The sequence below is a fragment of the Blennius ocellaris genome, assembly GCF_963422515.1.
Source record: "Blennius ocellaris genome assembly, chromosome: 19".
NCBI classification, from domain to species: Eukaryota; Metazoa; Chordata; class Actinopteri; order Blenniiformes; family Blenniidae; genus Blennius; species Blennius ocellaris.
Genome location: NC_137668.1, coordinates 25297531 through 25315382, shown reverse-complemented (window position 1 = coordinate 25315382; position 17852 = coordinate 25297531). Strand labels below are relative to the sequence as shown.

General features: G+C 49.5%; 1 protein-coding gene across 1 annotated transcript in view; it reads right to left on the bottom strand.

Annotated features, from left to right (window-relative positions):
- Positions 1-5211: 5211 nt before the first annotated feature.
- The window catches only part of LOC308143918 (rho GTPase-activating protein 12-like), a 26331-nt gene continuing 13690 nt past the window's right edge, over positions 5212-17852 (bottom strand). Inside the window, 17 exon segments of the mRNA XM_080514861.1 lie at positions 5212-6555; positions 8277-8382; positions 8461-8595; positions 9277-9354; positions 9997-10095; positions 10282-10401; positions 10494-10596; positions 11271-11369; positions 12192-12248; positions 12250-12294; positions 13418-13516; positions 13518-13526; positions 14919-15000; positions 15079-15140; positions 15703-15777; positions 16951-17073; positions 17690-17770. Of these exon segments, the coding sequence (XP_080370987.1) occupies positions 6381-6555; positions 8277-8382; positions 8461-8595; positions 9277-9354; positions 9997-10095; positions 10282-10401; positions 10494-10596; positions 11271-11369; positions 12192-12248; positions 12250-12294; positions 13418-13516; positions 13518-13526; positions 14919-15000; positions 15079-15140; positions 15703-15777; positions 16951-17073; positions 17690-17770 (1548 nt within the window). The 3' untranslated portion in view covers positions 5212-6380.

The window sequence follows — 17852 nt, the reverse complement described above, 5'->3', positions numbered from 1 at the left end:
TTTACAGTCAGTCGTTTTGTCGTTCTCATTAACATCAAAGAACCTCCAGCGGCCGCAGTATCGCACCCAGAGCCCCGCACTGGTATCGGCATCAGTATCGGTGCATCCCTACCATGAACTCCTGCCCTCCACCAACGTGACCTCAGAGGTCAGGGCGGGGGTGTCGGGAGGTAGGGGGCGGGGCCAGCCCTGCAGAGGAGAACAACTGGTGATGGTAAACCTGCGTTTCGGGGGGGAGGGGCTTGGGGGGGGGTGGGGGTTGATGGATCTCTGCGCCACACACCGCTAGCGTCCTCGCTGCTCTCTCTCGCCATCTCCAGTTAATTTCCCCAGGCCCCCATCGCGGCGGCGGCAGGTAGACCTCGGAGAGGCGTAACGCCGGGACTCCTCCTCCTCCTCCTCCTCCGCCGCCGCGTGAAGAAATACGGCGGCAGACGGCCGCCGCGGCGCCTCTCAGGTGAGCGGCGCTAGCTCCCGCTAGCCGTAAAGCCGCACGTGTGAAACAACGGCGGCCGGTTGGTAAATAAATAGATGTTCCGGAGAGGCGCCATTATCTGTCATGGAGACCGGCCTTGTATTTATTGCCTACTTAATGGACTTGATTGTGTTGCCGGCGGTAACAGAGGAAGAAGAAATCTCATTGCCGGCGAAAAGGCGCTTTCAGCGTCGCGCAATTACCTTATGTAAATCCTGGGCCGGAATGTTGATCCACCGCTATTTAAAATGCATTGAATTTCCATGGAAAATGATCCACTCCTGCCGCCTGGAGCTCGTTAATAACGCCGACGAGCCGCGGCTGACATTTGGAATACTTACACGCTTACTTAGCGTCGGCGTGCACGCGGGAACACGACGGCGTTAGCGCAGCGCACCTCCCCCCCCCTCCACCCTCCCCCCTCCCGCACCGACAGCACATTTACGGAAACGGATGGCTTTGAATTAAAGCACGCCGGCGGAAAAAATGAGTTACTCCTACGACAGGAAGTGTTTCTTCTTCTGAGCGTCGGAGGTTTTTAGCCTCGCCGACACGCGCGGCTCGTCGCTAAGTCTTAAATTGGCGGGATTCATCAAGAAGTTCTCGTTTGCAGCAGCGGAAAACTTTTGTTACGACGAGGTCGGAAGAGAGCGTCTGTAGATTGTGAAGGGAAACACATCTGGACAGATTATAGAGCATCTTCCTCCTCTGATCCAGATTATAGAGCATCTTCCTCCTCTAATCCAGATCATACAGCATCTTCCTCCTCTAATCCAGATTATAGAGCATCTTCCTCTAACACCAAATTATAGAGCATCTTCCTCCTCTAATCCAGATTATAGAGCATCTTCCTCCTCCAACATCCAATTATAGAGCATATTCCTCCTCTAACACCAGATTATAGAGCATCTCCCTCCTCTAATCCAGATTATAGAGCATCTTCCTCCTCCAACATCAGATTATAGAGCATCTTCCTCCTCTAATCCAGATTATAGAGCATCTGCCCCCTCTAACACCAGATTATAGAGCATCTTCCTCCTCTAATCCAGATTATAGAGCATCTTCCTCCTCTGACACCAGATTATAGAGCATCTTCCTCCTCTAGCACCAGATTATAGAGCATCTTCCTCCTCTGACACCAGATTATAGAGCATCTTCCTCTAACATCAGATTATAGAGCATCTTCCTCCTCTGACACCAGATTATAGAGCATCTTCCTCTAACATCAGATTATAGAGCATATTCCTCCTCTGACACCAGATTATAGAGCATCTTCCTCTAACATCAGATTATAGAGCATCTTCCTCGTCTAACACCAGACTATAGAGCATCTTCCTCCTCTAACACCAGATTATAGAGCATCTTCCTCCTCTAACACCAGATTATAGAGCATATCCCTCCTCTAATCCAGATTATAGAGCATCTTCCTCCTCCAACATCAGATTATAGAGCATCTTCCTCCTCTAACCCAGATTATAGAGCATCTTCCTCCTCTGACACCAGATTATAGAGCATCTTCCTCCTCTAGCACCAGATTATAGAGCATCTTCCTCCTCTGACACCAGATTATAGAGCATCTTCCTCCTCTGACACCAGATTATAGAGCATCTTCCTCCTCTAACACCAGATTATAGAGCATCTCCCTCCTCTAATCCAGATTATAGAGCATCTTCCTCCTCCAACATCAGATTATAGAGCATCTTCCTCCTCTAACCCAGATTATAGAGCATCTTCCTCCTCTGACACCAGATTATAGAGCATCTTCCTCCTCTAGCACCAGATTATAGAGCATCTTCCTCCTCTGACACCAGATTATAGAGCATCTTCCTCTAGCACCAGATTATAGAGCATCTTCCTCCTCTGACACCAGATTATAGAGCATCTTCCTCTAACACCAGATTATAGAGCATCTTCCTCTAGCATCAGATTATAGAGCATCTTCCTCTAACACCAGATTATAGAGCATCTTCCTCCCCTAACACCAGATTATAGAGCATCTTCCTCCTCCAACATCAGATTATAGAGCATCTTCCCCCTCTAATCCAGATTATAGAGCATCTGCCCCCTCTAACACCAGATTATAGAGCATCTTCCTCCTCTGACACCAGATTATAGAGTATCTTCCTCCTCTAGCACCAGATTATAGAGCATCTTCCTCCTCTGACACCAGATTATAGAGCATCTTCCTCTAACATCAGATTATAGAGCATCTTCCTCTAACACCAGATTATAGAGCACCTTCCTCCTCTAATCCAGATTATAGAGCATCTTCCTCCTCTGACACCAGATTATAGAGCATCTTCCTCCTCTAACACCAGATTATAGAGCATCTTCCTCCTCTAACACCCAGATTATAGAGCATCTTCCTCCTCTAATCCAGATTATAGAGCATCTTCCTCCTCAAACACCAGATCATAGAGCATCTTCCTCCTCTAACACCCAGATTATAGAGCATCTTCCTCCTCTAACACCAGATTATAGAGCATCTTCCTCCTCTAACACCCAGATTATAGAGCATCTTCCTCCTCTAATCCAGATTATAGAGCATCTTCCTCCTCAAACACCAGATCATAGAGCATCTTCCTCCTCTAACACCCAGATTATAGAGCATCTTCCTCCTCTAACACCAGATTATAGAGCATCTTCCTCTAACATCCATCACATATTGGTGAATCCCTAACTTCCTGTGTCTTCACAGTGGACATTCCCCCCCTCCCTCCCTACCCCCCCCCCCCCTCCCTCCCTACCCCCCCCTCCCTACTACCCCCCCCCCCCCCCCCCCCAGCACTCTCCTGCTGGCCCACCTGCACATGAAGCTCCATCAATCTTTCATGCTCCATAATGGCCTGTTCACATTACCTGCCCACACCTCAGCCTCCACGGACCAGGCTGAACACCAGCGCCAGCATATGGAGCACTTCAAACACTCCGACCCCCCCGACCCCCCCCCCCCCCAACCACCACCACCAACCCCCCCGGGCTGCGGTCGCTGCCATGAATTATAGAAATGATCTAATTGTTTTCTCATTTGGAAATTTGGTGTGGCCTTTAACTGCAGCGTCACTTTGTCCCCGAGGTGGTTCTCCTGGAAGAACCTCTGGAAACACTGCAGTTCTCTAGGTGGCCACTAGGTGGCCTGTCATCAAACCACTCACACACACACTGGGAGAACAGTCTCGTGGACACAGAACACCAAGTTGGAGTTATTACAGTGACTGTCAAAATAAAAGCACCAAGTTGGATTGTTATTACGGTGACTGTCAAAATAAAAGCACCAAGTTGGATTGTTATTACAGTGACTGTCAAAATAAAACCACCAAGTTGGATTGTTACTACGGTGACTGTCAAAATAAAAACACCAAGTTGGATTGTTATTACGGTGACTGTCAAAATAAAAGCACCAAGTTGGATTGTTATTACAGTGACTGTCAAAATAAAACCACCAAGTTGGATTGTTACTACGGTGACTGTCAAAATAAAACCACCAAGTTGGATTGTTATTACAGTGACTGTCAAAATAAAACCACCAAGTTGGATTATTATGGTGACTGTCAAAATAAAAGTACCAAGTTGGATTGTTATTATGGTGACTATCAAAATAAAAGTACCACGTTGGATTGTTATTACAGTGACTGTCAAAATAAAAGCACCAAGTTGGATTGTTATTACAGTGACTGTCAAAATAAAAGCACCAAGTTGGATTGTTATTACAGTGACTGTCAAAATAAAACCACCAAGTTGATTTGTTTTTACGGTGACTGTCAAAATAAATCACTAAATTTGATTGTTGCTACGGTGACTGTCAAAATAAAAGCACCAAGTTGGATTATTGTTACGGTGACTGTCAAAATAAAAGTACCAAGTTGGATTTTTACGGTGATTGTCAAAATAAAAGTACCAAGTTGGATTGTTATTATGGTGACTGTCAAAATAAAAGTACCAAGTCCAGGAGAATCTGGACTGGGAGTCACGACGCCATGAGGTTTTCAAAAAGTTCACCTTCAGAACCATTTAAAAAAAAACCTTTTATCCGTTTCCATACAAACGAAGTCAGAGTTTTTTTCAAAAAGTCCCACCTTGAGAGCCGCTTTCAGAAAGTTTCATCCATTTCCATGGAAACGGGGAAATAGTGTTGTTTTTTTCAAAAGCTGTTTTTCTCCAGTGAAACTTGTGGCAGGTTGTGAAACGAGGCACCTTTAGCTTCTATTCCGGTTTTCATGTAATTACATTTATTAAACGAAGCTCTGAGGAACCGGGTCGTAAAGGTTTGTGTTGTGATGTCATGTGATGTCACGTGATGTCATAACGTCCACATTAAACGGACGCCGCCTTGGAGGGCGTCCTGTTATTCCCCTGCCGGCGGCGTCCCAACATTTTACGACTCTATTTACGACTTGTGCTGCGTCGCCCCCCCCCCCTCCCCCTCCCCCTCCCCCCCTCGGCTGATAAATACCAGCAGAACGCCACCGCATCAAAACACGGGGAAAATTAAAAACGGCGAGCGTCTCTGCTCTTAATCAAAGCCGGCACCGCGGCAATTACCTAATTAGACATCAATTAATCCGCCGCCTTCGGGTCGGCGGCCATGTTTGACCCGAGGATTAATGGCGGCGCCGCGGTTCATTTCATAATTAACAGGTAGGAGAATAATTGATTGAGACGTGAGGAGCTGCATCAGCGGATTGAATGAGAAGTGGAGGAGTTGAAAGAGATCAAAGGAACGGAGTCGCGGCTTCTTCCTCTTTTATTGTCGGACTGAACAGCAGGAGCCTGAAGCACATTCAGGACGGCCGGGCGCCAAAACAAACCTCACCGCCGTGGTTCCTCTTCTCAAATGTACAAAATCAAAGTGAGTCACCGCCAAAGCAACACGCCTCAGTCACCGAGCCGCCTCCTGGTCGGCCACGCCCCCAAGAGGCCACGCCCTTTATTGGCCACACGGTCCATCGGCCACGATGCCGATGAGCCACGCCTTCAACTGGCCATGATGTCGATTGGCCAGAATGTCCATTGGCCATGATGTGTATTGGCGACGCCCTCCGTTGGCCACGCCCTTTATTGGCCACGCCTTCGATTGGCCACATCCTCCATTGGCCACACGGTCCATAGGCCATGATGTCGATTGGCCACGCCTTCAACTGGCCACGATGTCGATATGCCACGCCCTCCGTTGGCCACGCCTTCCACTGGCTATGATGTCGACTAGCCACGCCCTCCATTGGCCACGCCCTTTATTGGCCACATTCTCCATTGGCCACACGGCCCACCGGCCCCGATGTCGATTGGCCACGTCCTTTATTGGCCACACATTTGATTGGCCACATCCTCCATTAGCCACACTCTTTATTGGCCACGCCTTTGATTGGCCACGCCCCCATTGGCCACGCCTTCGCTCGACGGACATCCGATGAATCCCATGAGGATCGCGGCCGAAGTCCATGTGGAACCGACGGAAACTTTCACCAAAACACGTTAGACGACAGGACATGAGGGTGGGGAGGGGGAGGGGGGTAACACTGGCTTTTTTTTTTTGGGGGGGGGGGGGGGGGATTGGGGGGGGCTGCCACCTCGTCGGGTCCGTTAACACTGATTAGTTTGTTTTTCTCACACGTCACAGACGAAGCTCCACGACACAGAAACAGATCCAGTCCATGTCGGCCTCGGCGCCGCCGGACCGCTAACCGCTAACCGCCGTCCGGCAGGCGCCGACCGCCGCCGTCCAGCAGGCGGAGCGGAGAGAGAGAAAACAAAACAAAAAAACAAAAAAACACCTGAATACTGAAATCCACCAAAGCGTCACACGGCTCCGCCTCCAAACGTCCCAAAGTGCAGCGGGAAGCCGGCGGCTCGTCGGTCCGGTCGGAAACAAGAGAAGAAGAGGAGCCGCCGCCGCCGCCGCCGCCGTCTACCTAGCGAACACGGTGAGGTGCTCCAGCAGGATCAGCTCCACGATCTGGTTCTGGTAGACCAGGTGCACCGCCATGCTGCCCGTCTCCGTCTCCGGCCGCAGCAGCGTCGGGCCGAACACGATGGCCACGCTCTGGCTCGTCATGCGGTTCGATTCCCCGTGCTCCACCACCCTGCAGGGGGCGGGGCCACACACACACACACACACACACACACACACACACACACACACACACACACACACACACACACACACACACACACACACACACACACACACACACACACACACACACACGCACACACACACACACACACACACACACACACACACACACACACACACACACACACACACACACACATTACAATAGAACCTCAGCAGAAGCAGAAACAACAACAACACGACGGAGGAGATTAAATCGTCATGGTGACGGATGTAGAACCTCCACCCACTGAGTGTGCTGGAAATATCCTGCAGGAACACCACCTCGCTACTCCACCACCTCGCTACTCCTCCACCTCGCTACTACACCACCTCGCTACTCCACCACCTCGCGACTCCATCACCTCACCACCTCACTACTCCTCCACCTCACTACTCCTCCACCTCGCTACTCCTCCACCTCATTACTCCACCTCACTGCCACTGAATTACAACAAACACGCCTCCATATAAATGCAAATAGGAAACCTGGCGAATGTCATTGTGAACATATGATCCTGCCTCCGGCTACTGGGGGTGGGGGTGGGGGTGGTGGGTGGTGGGTGGGGGTGGGGGCGGAGGCAACAGGCCAATCGCGTGCACCGCGGGTAAACATGCCAGGAGGTCGATACCCGGTTTGATCCCTCCATCATCCATCAGTATATTTAGACTTTTATCTACATAGAACGTCCAGGTTCGTTCAGAAAGGGTTAAACTCTTTGATCACATTAAACAAAGAGTCTTTGATCATTAAAGTGGATCAATAACAAGGGAAATATCAAATAATGTCAATAAACTGAATAGAAGAGCAGGTTTTAGGCGATTGTGACGTTAAGAGGAATGTGGCGGTAGAAGATGCGACGTGGCGGTAGAAGGTGAGACGTGGCGGTAGAAGGTGAGACGTGGCGGTAGAAGGTGAGACGTGGCGGTAGAGGAGGAGACGTGGCGGTAGAAGGTGAGACGTGGCGGTAGAGGAGGAGACGTGGCGGTAGAAGGTGAGACGTGGCGGTAGAGGAGGAGACGTGGCAGTAGAAGGTGAGACGTGGCGGTAGAGGAGGAGACGTGGCGGTAGATTAGGAGACGTGGCGGTAGAAGAGGAGACGTGGCGGTAGAAGAGGAGACGTGGCGGTAGAAGAGGAGACGTGGCGGTAGAGGAGGAGACGTGGCGGTAGAAGGTGAGACGTGGCGGTAGAGGAGGAGACGTGGCGGTAGAAGGTGAGACGTGGCGGTAGAAGGTGAGACGTGGCGGTAGAAGGTGAGACGTGGCGGTAGAGGAGGAGACGTGGCGGTAGAGGAGGAGACGTGGCGGTAGAAGAGGAGACGTGGCGGTAGAAGAGGAGACGTGGCGGTAGAAGAGGAGACGTGGCGGTAGAAGGTGAGACGTGGCGGTAGAGGAGGAGACGTGGCGGTAGAAGGTGAGACGTGGCGGTAGAAGAGGAGACGTGGCGGTAGAGGAGGAGACGTGGCGGTAGAGGAGGAGACGTGGCGGTAGAAGGTGAGACGTGGCGGTAGAGGAGGAGACGTAGCGGTAGAAGGTGAGACGGGGTGGTAGAAGAGGAGACGTAGCGGTAGAAGAGGAGACGTGGCGGTAGAAGAGGAGACGTGGCGGTAGAAGAAGAGACGTGGCGGTAGAGGAGGAGCCGTAGCGGTAGAAGAGGAGCCGTAGCGGTAGAAGGGCGGCGGTTTTACCTGCTCAGGTGCTGGAACAGAACCTGCAGCGTGTCGTGGTTTTCTTTGGGGAGCTTCTTGATCAGCTCCCTGATGGACGCCACCCTCTGCTTGTAGTCGGAGCTCTCTGAGGACACACACACACACACACAGTGAGCACACGCTGCCCCCTGGTGGCCGCTGGAGGAAGTGCAGTGTCACTCACTGACGGCCTCCACCAGGTCGCTGAAGGAGCCGTAGGTGAAGAGCGGCTCTGGAAGCTCCCGGAAGAACATCTTCAGAGCTCCGGTCGTCACGTGGATGTCCTCCCACTTACTGTCGTTCAGGTCCACCGTCTCGTCTGGGGGGGGGGGCACAGGGGGGGGTCAGAAAACCAATGAGGTCAGACTTTAAACCCTCCAGTTCACAGCAACGCAAGTTGAAAGGTCAAAGATCAAAGGTTAAAGGTTTGGTACAATCTGTTGAGATTTTCTGTTGGGGTGTATTTCAAAATAAAAGGATGAGGGGATTTATGTGTCACATGAATTCTACATGTGTGTTTATGTTCATGTTTACGTGTTTCTGCAAATATGTACAAGAAGTGGCGGCAAATATAAGAACATTTTAATACACACAATTAAATGAAAACAAAATAATTAAATTAAATCAAAAAATAATTACAAAAAAAACAAAAAGTAATTTAATAGATATAAAAAAATATTGAAATGAAATTTTATTAAATGAAATAAAAATAAGTCAAGAAAGGAAAAGAATACATCAAAATAAAAAAATAATTCATAAAAAAACTAAACTAAACTAAACTAAACTCCACTCCACTAAACTAAACTAAAACAAAATAAAACTAAATGAAATTTAAAAAACTAAACAAAATAAAATAAAATAAAACTAAACTAAATCAAAACTAAATCAAAACAAAACAAAACAAAACAAAACAAAACACAATGAAACAAAACAAAACAAAACAAAACACAATGAAACAAAACAAAACAAAACAAAGTGGACCAGAAGAACCAGAACTCACCGTGATTCACAGCAAAACGCAGTTTCTGGATCACTGCCAGGTTTCCACTCACCCTGTAAAGACCATCGATACCGAGACCTGCAGGGACAGAACCGGGTCAGGACTGAACAGAACCGGATCAGGACTGAACAGAACCGGATCAGGACTGAACAGAACCGGGTCAGGACTGAACAGAACCAGGTCTGGACTGAACAGAACCGGGTCAGGACTGAACAGAACCAGATCAGGACTGAACAGAACCGGATCAGGACTGAACAGAACCAGATCAGTCAGGACTGAACAGAACCAGATCAGGACTGAACAGAACCGGGTCAGAACTGAACAGAACCAGATCAGGACTGAACAGAACCGGATCAGGACTGAACAGAACCGGGTCAGTCAGGACTGAACAGAACCGGGTCAGAACTGAACAGAACCGGATCAGGACTGAACAGAACCAGATCAGTCAGGACTGAACAGAACCGGATCAGGACTGAACAGAACCGGGTCAGAACTGAACCCATGAAAATAACAACGGGTCTTTTCACCAAAAATGTAAATAAACAGATGAGTTAATAAAAACAAGGAAACATTCATATGAATTTAAACTCCTCGTCTCCAGAAGCTCTCAGACCAACAGCTGATCGATCGATCGATTCCAGCTGATCGATTGATTCCAGCTGATCGATTGATTCCAGCTGATCGACTGATCTAGAAGAGATTCCAGAGCGAGACACTCACCGGTGTTCTCCACCTGCTCGATGCACATCGTCACAAAGTTCGGCACCGAAGAGTTTTCTCTCTGACAAAGACTGAAGAGGCTGCAGCCAAACACCTGGTCTGCACACACACACACACACACACACACACACACACACACACACACACACACACACACACACACACACACACACACACACACACACACACACACACACACACACACACACACACACACACACACACACACACACAGTTAGCCTGCTGCAGTCTCACTTCCTGGTTCCTGGTTCCTGGTTCCAGTACCTTTGATGTAGCCCTTGTCCCGGACCGCCTGGTAGGTGGGCCGGCGGGTCAGGAACTTCTTGAGCTTCATCCTGGTCTTCTTCTGGTCGGAGGAGTCCATGCTGACGGAGGTCTTCATGGCTGCAGGCGGAGGAAGCAGAGCGAGAGGCGTCAGGACCGGGACCGGGACCGGGACCGGGACCGGGACCGGCTCCGGATCCGACCCGGCTCACCTCGGGTCTTCTTGGAGTCCCGCTGGTCCTTCTCCCGGTCCTGCTTCTCGGCCCCGGGGGACTCGGGCAGGTCCTCCTCGATGGCCTCGTCAGACTCCCAGGCCTGGGGGGCAAAACACCGTTTTAATAAAGACCTGGAACTTTTTGTGGAGAAATTTAAAAAAAAATTAAAAATAAAATTCTAATTCTCTTTCAGGTTCAGTGGAATCAAACCGGCCAATGAGAAACCAACTTCAACACCACATGGATGATCAGTTTTCATCTTAAGCAAAACAAAAAAAAAATCAGTATTTATTCCAAAATAATGAAAACTTGTGATTGCAAACGAGTTGCAATGACGCAAACGCACCGCCAGGGGGCAGCAGTGCCCTGGAAGACGATCTGGTGTTTGACAGAGAGAAGACAGGAAGGAGTGAAAGAGTGAGAAATGTGATATTAAACGTGGAATTCGAGTCCAAATTAATTGCTCTGAGTGAAAAAACATTAGTTTTTACAACATTAATGAAACGAAACGACTGGAAAAGTTTCCTAAAAGTGAAAAATCTTCAGGTTTTGAGTCATTTACTGTTAAAAAAGAGGAGAAATTTTAAAAATGTGCAGTTTTTCTTTGTTTTTCCTTTAGTTTGATCCTCAAATTAAACATTTTGAGGTTTTTTTTTTTCATTTCATATTGAAAATATTCAGGTTGTACCCATACCGATACCGATACCAGTGTGAGGTATCGGTATGGGTATGGGTATGGGTATGGGTATGGGTACTCTGGTTCCGTGGACTCACGTGAGTGTTGACGGCCTCAGTCAGCGTCCGGAACCAGTCCTTGATCACACTGTCGATCTCTGACTGGATCAGGAGCTCCGTACCCTGACGGGTCTTCAACTGGGGGGGAGAGGAGGAGACGTCAGGAGGAGGAGGAGGAGGAGGAGGAGGAGGAGGAAGAGGGGGAGGAGCAGGAGGAGGAGCAGGAAGGGGAGGAGGAAGGGCAGGAGGAAGAGGAGGAGCAGGAGGAAGAGGACGAAGAGCAGGAGGAAGAAGAGGAAGAGGGGGAGGAGGAGGAGGAGCAGGAAGGGGAGGAGGAAGAGCAGGAGGAAGAGGAGGAGCAGGAGGAAGAGGAGGAGGAAGAAGAGGAAGAGGGGGAGGAGGAAGAGGAGGAGCAGGAGGAAGAGGACGAAGAACAGGAGGAGGAGGAGGAGCAGGTGGAAGAGGAGGAGCAGGAGGAGGAGAAGGAAGAAGAGGAGGAGGAGGAAAATGAGCAGGAAGGAGGAGCAGGAGGAGGAAAAGGAGGAAGAGGAGGAAGAGGAGGAGGAGGAAGAAGAGGAAGAGGAAAAGGAGCAGGAAGGGGAAAGAGGAGGAGGAAGAGGAGGAGGAAGAAGAGGAGGAGGAGGAGCAGGAGGAAGTGGAGCAGGAAGGAGGAGGAGCAGGAAGGAGGAGGTGGAGGAGCAGGAGGAAGAAGAGGAGGAGGAGCAGCAGGAGGAAGAAGAGGAGGAGGAGGAGGAGCAGCAGGAGGAAGAAGAGGAGGAGCAGCAGGAGGAAGAGGAGGAGGAGGAGGAAGAGGAGGAGGAGGAGCAGGAGGAAGTGGAGCAGGAAGGAGGAGGAGCAGGAAGGAGGAGGTGGAGGAGCAGGAGGAAGAAGAGGAGGAGCAGCAGGAGGAAGAGGAGGAGGAGGAGGAGGAGCAGGAGCAGCAGGAGGACCCGGTCGAACCTCCAGGACGTGCTTCTTGCTGGACTTGTCCCTGGAGGCCCAGTCCACCGCCCCCCCCCCTCAGGTCCACCGTGAACTCCGGCTTCGACTGGCTGCCGAACTTCTGGGGACAGGAAGTGACTTTTATTGTGGAGGCCACCATGAAGGGTTAAACACACACACACACACACACACACACACACACACACACACACACACACACACACACACACACACACACACACACACACACACACACACACACACACACACACACACACACACACACACACACACACACACACACACACACACACACACACACACACACACACACACACACACACACTTCAGAGCATTAGTTCTTGTTATTCGTGCGTTTTTCAACATTTCAAAGTTAAACTTTAGTTTCAGGAGTTAAAGAGTTAAAATCCAGTTTCCAGAGTCTTTTTGTCCTTTTTGTTTTTATTCACATTTACATTTTTGTTCTTTTCTACATTTTTGTTTTAGCGATTGTATTTTTTTTTTTTCTCTCTTCATTTATTTGTAATTTTTTATTTTCGTTTATCTCTTCGGAATTATTTAATAAAAATGTTCCCTTAGTTTAGATTTTTATATATATATATATATATATATATATATATATATATATATTTTATTTTCTCTTCATTTTTAATCCAATATTTGCATTTTTCTTTCTTCATTTATTTACATTTTTAATAAAATTATTTTCTGGACTTCCTGTTGAATTGTTTGACTCTTGCTCTTAATTTTGTTTTCATATTTATTTTTTTAAATTCTCTTCCTGTAAAACAGGAAGAGAATTGTGTGTGTGTGTGTGTGTGTGTGTGTGTGTGTGTGTGTGTGTGTGTGTGTGTGTGTGTGTGTGTGTGTGTGTGTGAGTTTCTTCTTGTTTGTTTCTTTTTTTTAGAAAATTATCAAAGTTCTTTTAAAATGAGGTGAATAACGATGATGATGAAAAACTCTCTGCTTTAAAAAGATTAAAAAAAAAAAAAGCCTTGAGAGAAGAATGACCTCAGAGACGAAGGTGCAGAAATGAAACGCACCCTTTAGGACTGGTCAGCTTCAGGAGGGGCAGTGAGGAGGGGGTTTAATGTTTCAGGTGTGAAATGAGGAAGAGGAGGAGGAGGAGGAGGAGGAGGAGGAGGAGGAGGAGGAGGAGGAGACTGCAGACATGCAGGGACACACGCAGGCAGACGGGTGGAGGCAGACGGGTGGAGACGTACAGCAGCAGTCTGGACATAGGACACAGCCGGGCGGAGCTTGAGGGAACGAGTCCAGCTGCTGAGCAACGTCAACAGAAGCTCAGGGAGAGAACCGCTGGGGGGAGAGCGACTTGAGAGAGGGAGGGGGGGGGGGGGGGGGGGGGGAGGGGATGAGGAGAGGAAGACAGGATGAAGACAGGAGCATGAGAGGAGGAGGAGAGGAAGACAGAAGGAGAGAGAGAGGGAGAGGAGAGGAAGACAGAAGGAGAGAGAGAGGGAGAGGAGAGGAAGACAGGATGAAGACAGGAGGAGAGGAGGAAGACAGAAGGAGAGAGAGGGAGAGGAGAGGAAGACAGGAGGAGAGAGGAGGAGGAGGAGAGGAAGACAGAAGGAGAGAGAGAGAGAGGGAGAGGAGAGGAAGACAGGATGAAGACAGGAGCATGAGAGGAGGAGGAGAGGAAGACAGAGGGAGAGAGAGAGAGGGAGAGGAGAGGAAGACAGGATGAAGACAGGAGGAGAGAGGAGGAGGAGAGAGGAGGAGGAGAGAGGAGGAGGAGAGGAAGACAGAAGGAGAGAGGAGGAGGAGGAGAGGAAGACAGAAGGAGAGAGAGAGAGGGAGCGGAGAGGAAGACAGGATGAAGACAGGAGGAGAGAGGAGGAGGAGGAGAGGAAGAGGAGGAGCAGGGCTGCAGCTCTTTTCCACCACTTCCTCCTCGACTCTCCTCGTCCTCCTTCACAATAAAGTACCACGAAGTGGGCGGAGTCATGGACCAGTGATCTACTGGATTTCAGCTCAAATCATTAATTAAATAGTAAATATTTCATGTATTTATTAATTATACTACAAACTGGATCGTTACGATGGAGCTTCACTGCCCGGTGTTTCGGTTCCACTGGTATCCGTGTTATCTGGTGACTTCTGGTGTTAGAATAAGACAAACAGACGCTGCGACACTTTAAACTTTAATGTGAACGAGGTTAAACGTTCTGCAGGACGACTCCGGGTTCTAACACCTCTGAAGGCCACCAGTTAACATGGGAACCAGTTAATCCAAAACACCGCCGACACTGGAGTCCAGAGCGTCTGCCTCTGCTGGCGAGGTTTTAAAAATGGCGGGTTTAACAGCGGACGTGGTCAGAATCAGGATTAAACTCATTAATCCCTCCAGAATAAAACACAAACCTGAAACGACTCGACTGATAAAAACTTGTGGGGAAGAAACGGACAGTTTGAATCACCTGTTCTACTTTTCTGGATTTAAATGTGAATTCGATTCTCCTGTGAACGTAAAATAAAGTTCTATTCGGCATTTTCTTAAAAAAGCAAACAAAACTTCATTTTTAATATATTATTATCATTGTTATTACTACAGTAAAAGTCATGTAGTTTTCAGATTAAATCTTTCAGAGCGACTGGAAATGGAAAACTTTATAATTTGGCCGTTATTATGGAGTTGAATTCTGGAGGACCTCCGTCACCTCCGTCACCTCCGTCACCTCCAGGGTTCAGGTGAAAACGTACCCAGCTGGTTCCGCCTCCCTGGCCTTTAGCGAAGAGCAGCGAGGAGCCCTGCAGCACCGTCCAGGAGGACGTCCAGCTCTTCCTGGTGGGGGGACAGAGACCATCAGGACCCCCCAGGACCCCCCCAGGACCCCCCAGGACCCTCACATCACACTCCTACCTGACTTTCTTGCCATTCTCCGTGATCTTGGTCACGTTGAGGACGCCGCACTTCTCCGAAGGCTGAGGACAAAGAATCACTCGCGTGAACAAGCAGCTTGACGCTGTGGGTGGAGGCCGCCAGCAGGGGGCGGCACAGCGCTGCTGCAGGGAGCCGGGTGGGGGGAGGAGGGGAGGAGGAGGAGGAGGAGGGGAGGAGGGCTCATGCAGAAGTAGTGAGGATGCAGAGTGGGGTTAGCAGTTAGCAGGGTTAGCTCAGTGAGTAAGGTTAGCAATTAGCAGGGTGAAAGGCGTTAGCAGTTAGCATCATTAGCAGGGTGAGCGGAGTTAGCAGTTAGCGGCATTAGCAGTTAGCAGGGTGAACAGAGTTAGCAGCATTAGCAGTTAGCAGGGTGAGCGGCATTAGCAGTTAGCAGGGTGAGCGGCATTAGCAGCGTTAGCAGTTAGCAGGGTGAGCAGAGTTAGCAGTTAGCAGGGTGATTGGAGTTAGCAGTTAGCAGGGTGAGCGGTGCTATCAGCGTTAGCAGTTAGCAGGGTGAGCAGCACTAGCAGCATTAGCAGCTAGCAGATAGCGGAGTTAGCAGTTAGCAGCATTAGCGGTTAGCAGGGTGAGCGGTATACTAACGGTGGAGGGGTGTTTAGGAGACGAGGGGCAGGAGTCAGAGTCCGGAGAGTTCTGCTTGGGTGCAGGAGAACAGTCCTACCGACAAGAGGAACGACAGCGTGAGAGGCTAACTACACGCTAACGACATGCTAGCTACACGCTAACGACATGCTAATGACATGGGAGAGGAGGAGGTTAGAAAGGGGGAGGAGTCTGCAGAGGAATCGCGTCTTCACAGATTCAGAGTTAAGATCTTGATCAGGCCTCGTTTACGCGACAACGTTTCCATGGAAACGACAGAACGTTCGTGTTGGTTTGTTATTACGGCGACCGTCAAAATAAAAGTACCACGTTAGGGAAATGATTGGACGACGCAGTCGGAGCAAGTTCTCGAAAACGTCCCGGAAACGGACCCAAAACACAACCAAAGCTCTGCTGTGAGGCCGTTGCCGTGGAAACGGGGCCTGAAATCGATGATCGCCGTGGCGTCAACGTCAACAGAGCGGAACCAGAATCAGAGACTGAACGGGACCAACGGGCTGATCTCCAGGGCTGACGGAGGGACGGGCGGAGGCTCTTCCTGTGGGAGGCGGAGGAAAACCTCTGCAACGAGAGCCGCGCCGCCGTGTAAAGCCGGAGGAGTCGGGGCCACGCGAGAGAACCGTCATGAAACGTTACCACGGCAACGTGACGCAGAACATCCAGAGGAGGAGAGGGTGAGATGGAGAACCTCCACCTTTACCCTCATAATCCAACTATTACATAATAATATTAATAATAATAATAATAATAATAATAATAATAACAATCCAACTATTATATAACATTAATAATAATAATCCAGCTGTTTTACAATATTAATATTAACAATTCAACTATTATATAATAATATTATTAATAATAATAATAATCCAGCTACTATATAATAATATTAATAATAACAATCCAGCTATTATATAATATTATTATTATTAATAATAATAATAATACTATATAATAATATTCATAATAATCCAACAATTCTATAATAATAATAATAATAATAATAATATAATCCAGCAGACAATCCACACTGATCCTGGGTCCACCTTGTGGTAGTGCCTTACAGTGGAGGTATGGTAGTGGAGGTATGGTGGTGGAGGTATGGTGGTACCTTACAGTGGAGGTATGGTAGTGGAGGTATGGCGGTGGAGGTGTGGTGGTGGAGCTATGGTGGAGGAGCTATGGTGGAGGAGCTATGGTGGAGGAGGTATGGTGGAGTGGCCCTACCTTGTCGTGCAGGTCGAGGACGTAGGTGCTGTGCCTCCACCTGGTGAGGACGATGGGGTCGGGCTGCTTCCTCTCCAGGCTGCGGCTCTTCGGGACGTCGCCGGGCGGAGGAGAGACGTTGTACTGCAGACAGAGAACAGCTGAGGTCCAGACCTCCACCCACCTCCACCCCCCCTCCACCTCCACCTCCACCCCTACCTCTCCTTTCACCAGCCACAGCATCGGGCAGACGGCCGTCGTTTACGGACGAAACATTATTCCTCCGAGTCTGAAAACAACTAGAGTCTATTCTGATCTGATCCTGAGATTAAAGAACGTCAGCCAGAGTTCATCCACTGAGGAGGAGGAGGAGGAGGAAGAGGCGGAGGAAGAGGGGGAGGAGGAGGAGGAGGAGGAAGAGGCGGAGGAAGAGGAGGAGGAGGAGGAAGAGGCGGAGGAAGAGGAAGAGGCCTCGGCGCTGATCAAAGCCACTTAGCAGGTCTATTTAATACAAAGTGGCTCCTGACGGAGATCAAAGGAGATCAGTCTCTGTTGCCATGGAGACGCTCCCTGTTTCAGTGTTGTAGCGACCTGACAGGCTAGTTAGCATCGCTATCTGCTAATGGCTCTCATGCTAGCGACACTAACTCAGTTCTGCGAATCTGCGCTCTACTGAGCGTAGCTCTAGCTTTGCTATGACGGTGGCCATCAGTGGCGAGGAAGGTGTGGCGGCGAGGAAGGCGCGGCGGCGTGTCCGTACCTTTGGCAGCTCCCACTCGGACCGTGAGCCGTCGGCGCTGTAGTAGTACGTCCGGCCTTGCTCGTCCACGTGTTTGATCCACTGCGAGCACAGAGACATGTCACGTCAGACAAACGAGCGGCGGCGGCGGCGGCGGGGCAGCGTGAGGGCGGCGGCGCGGCGC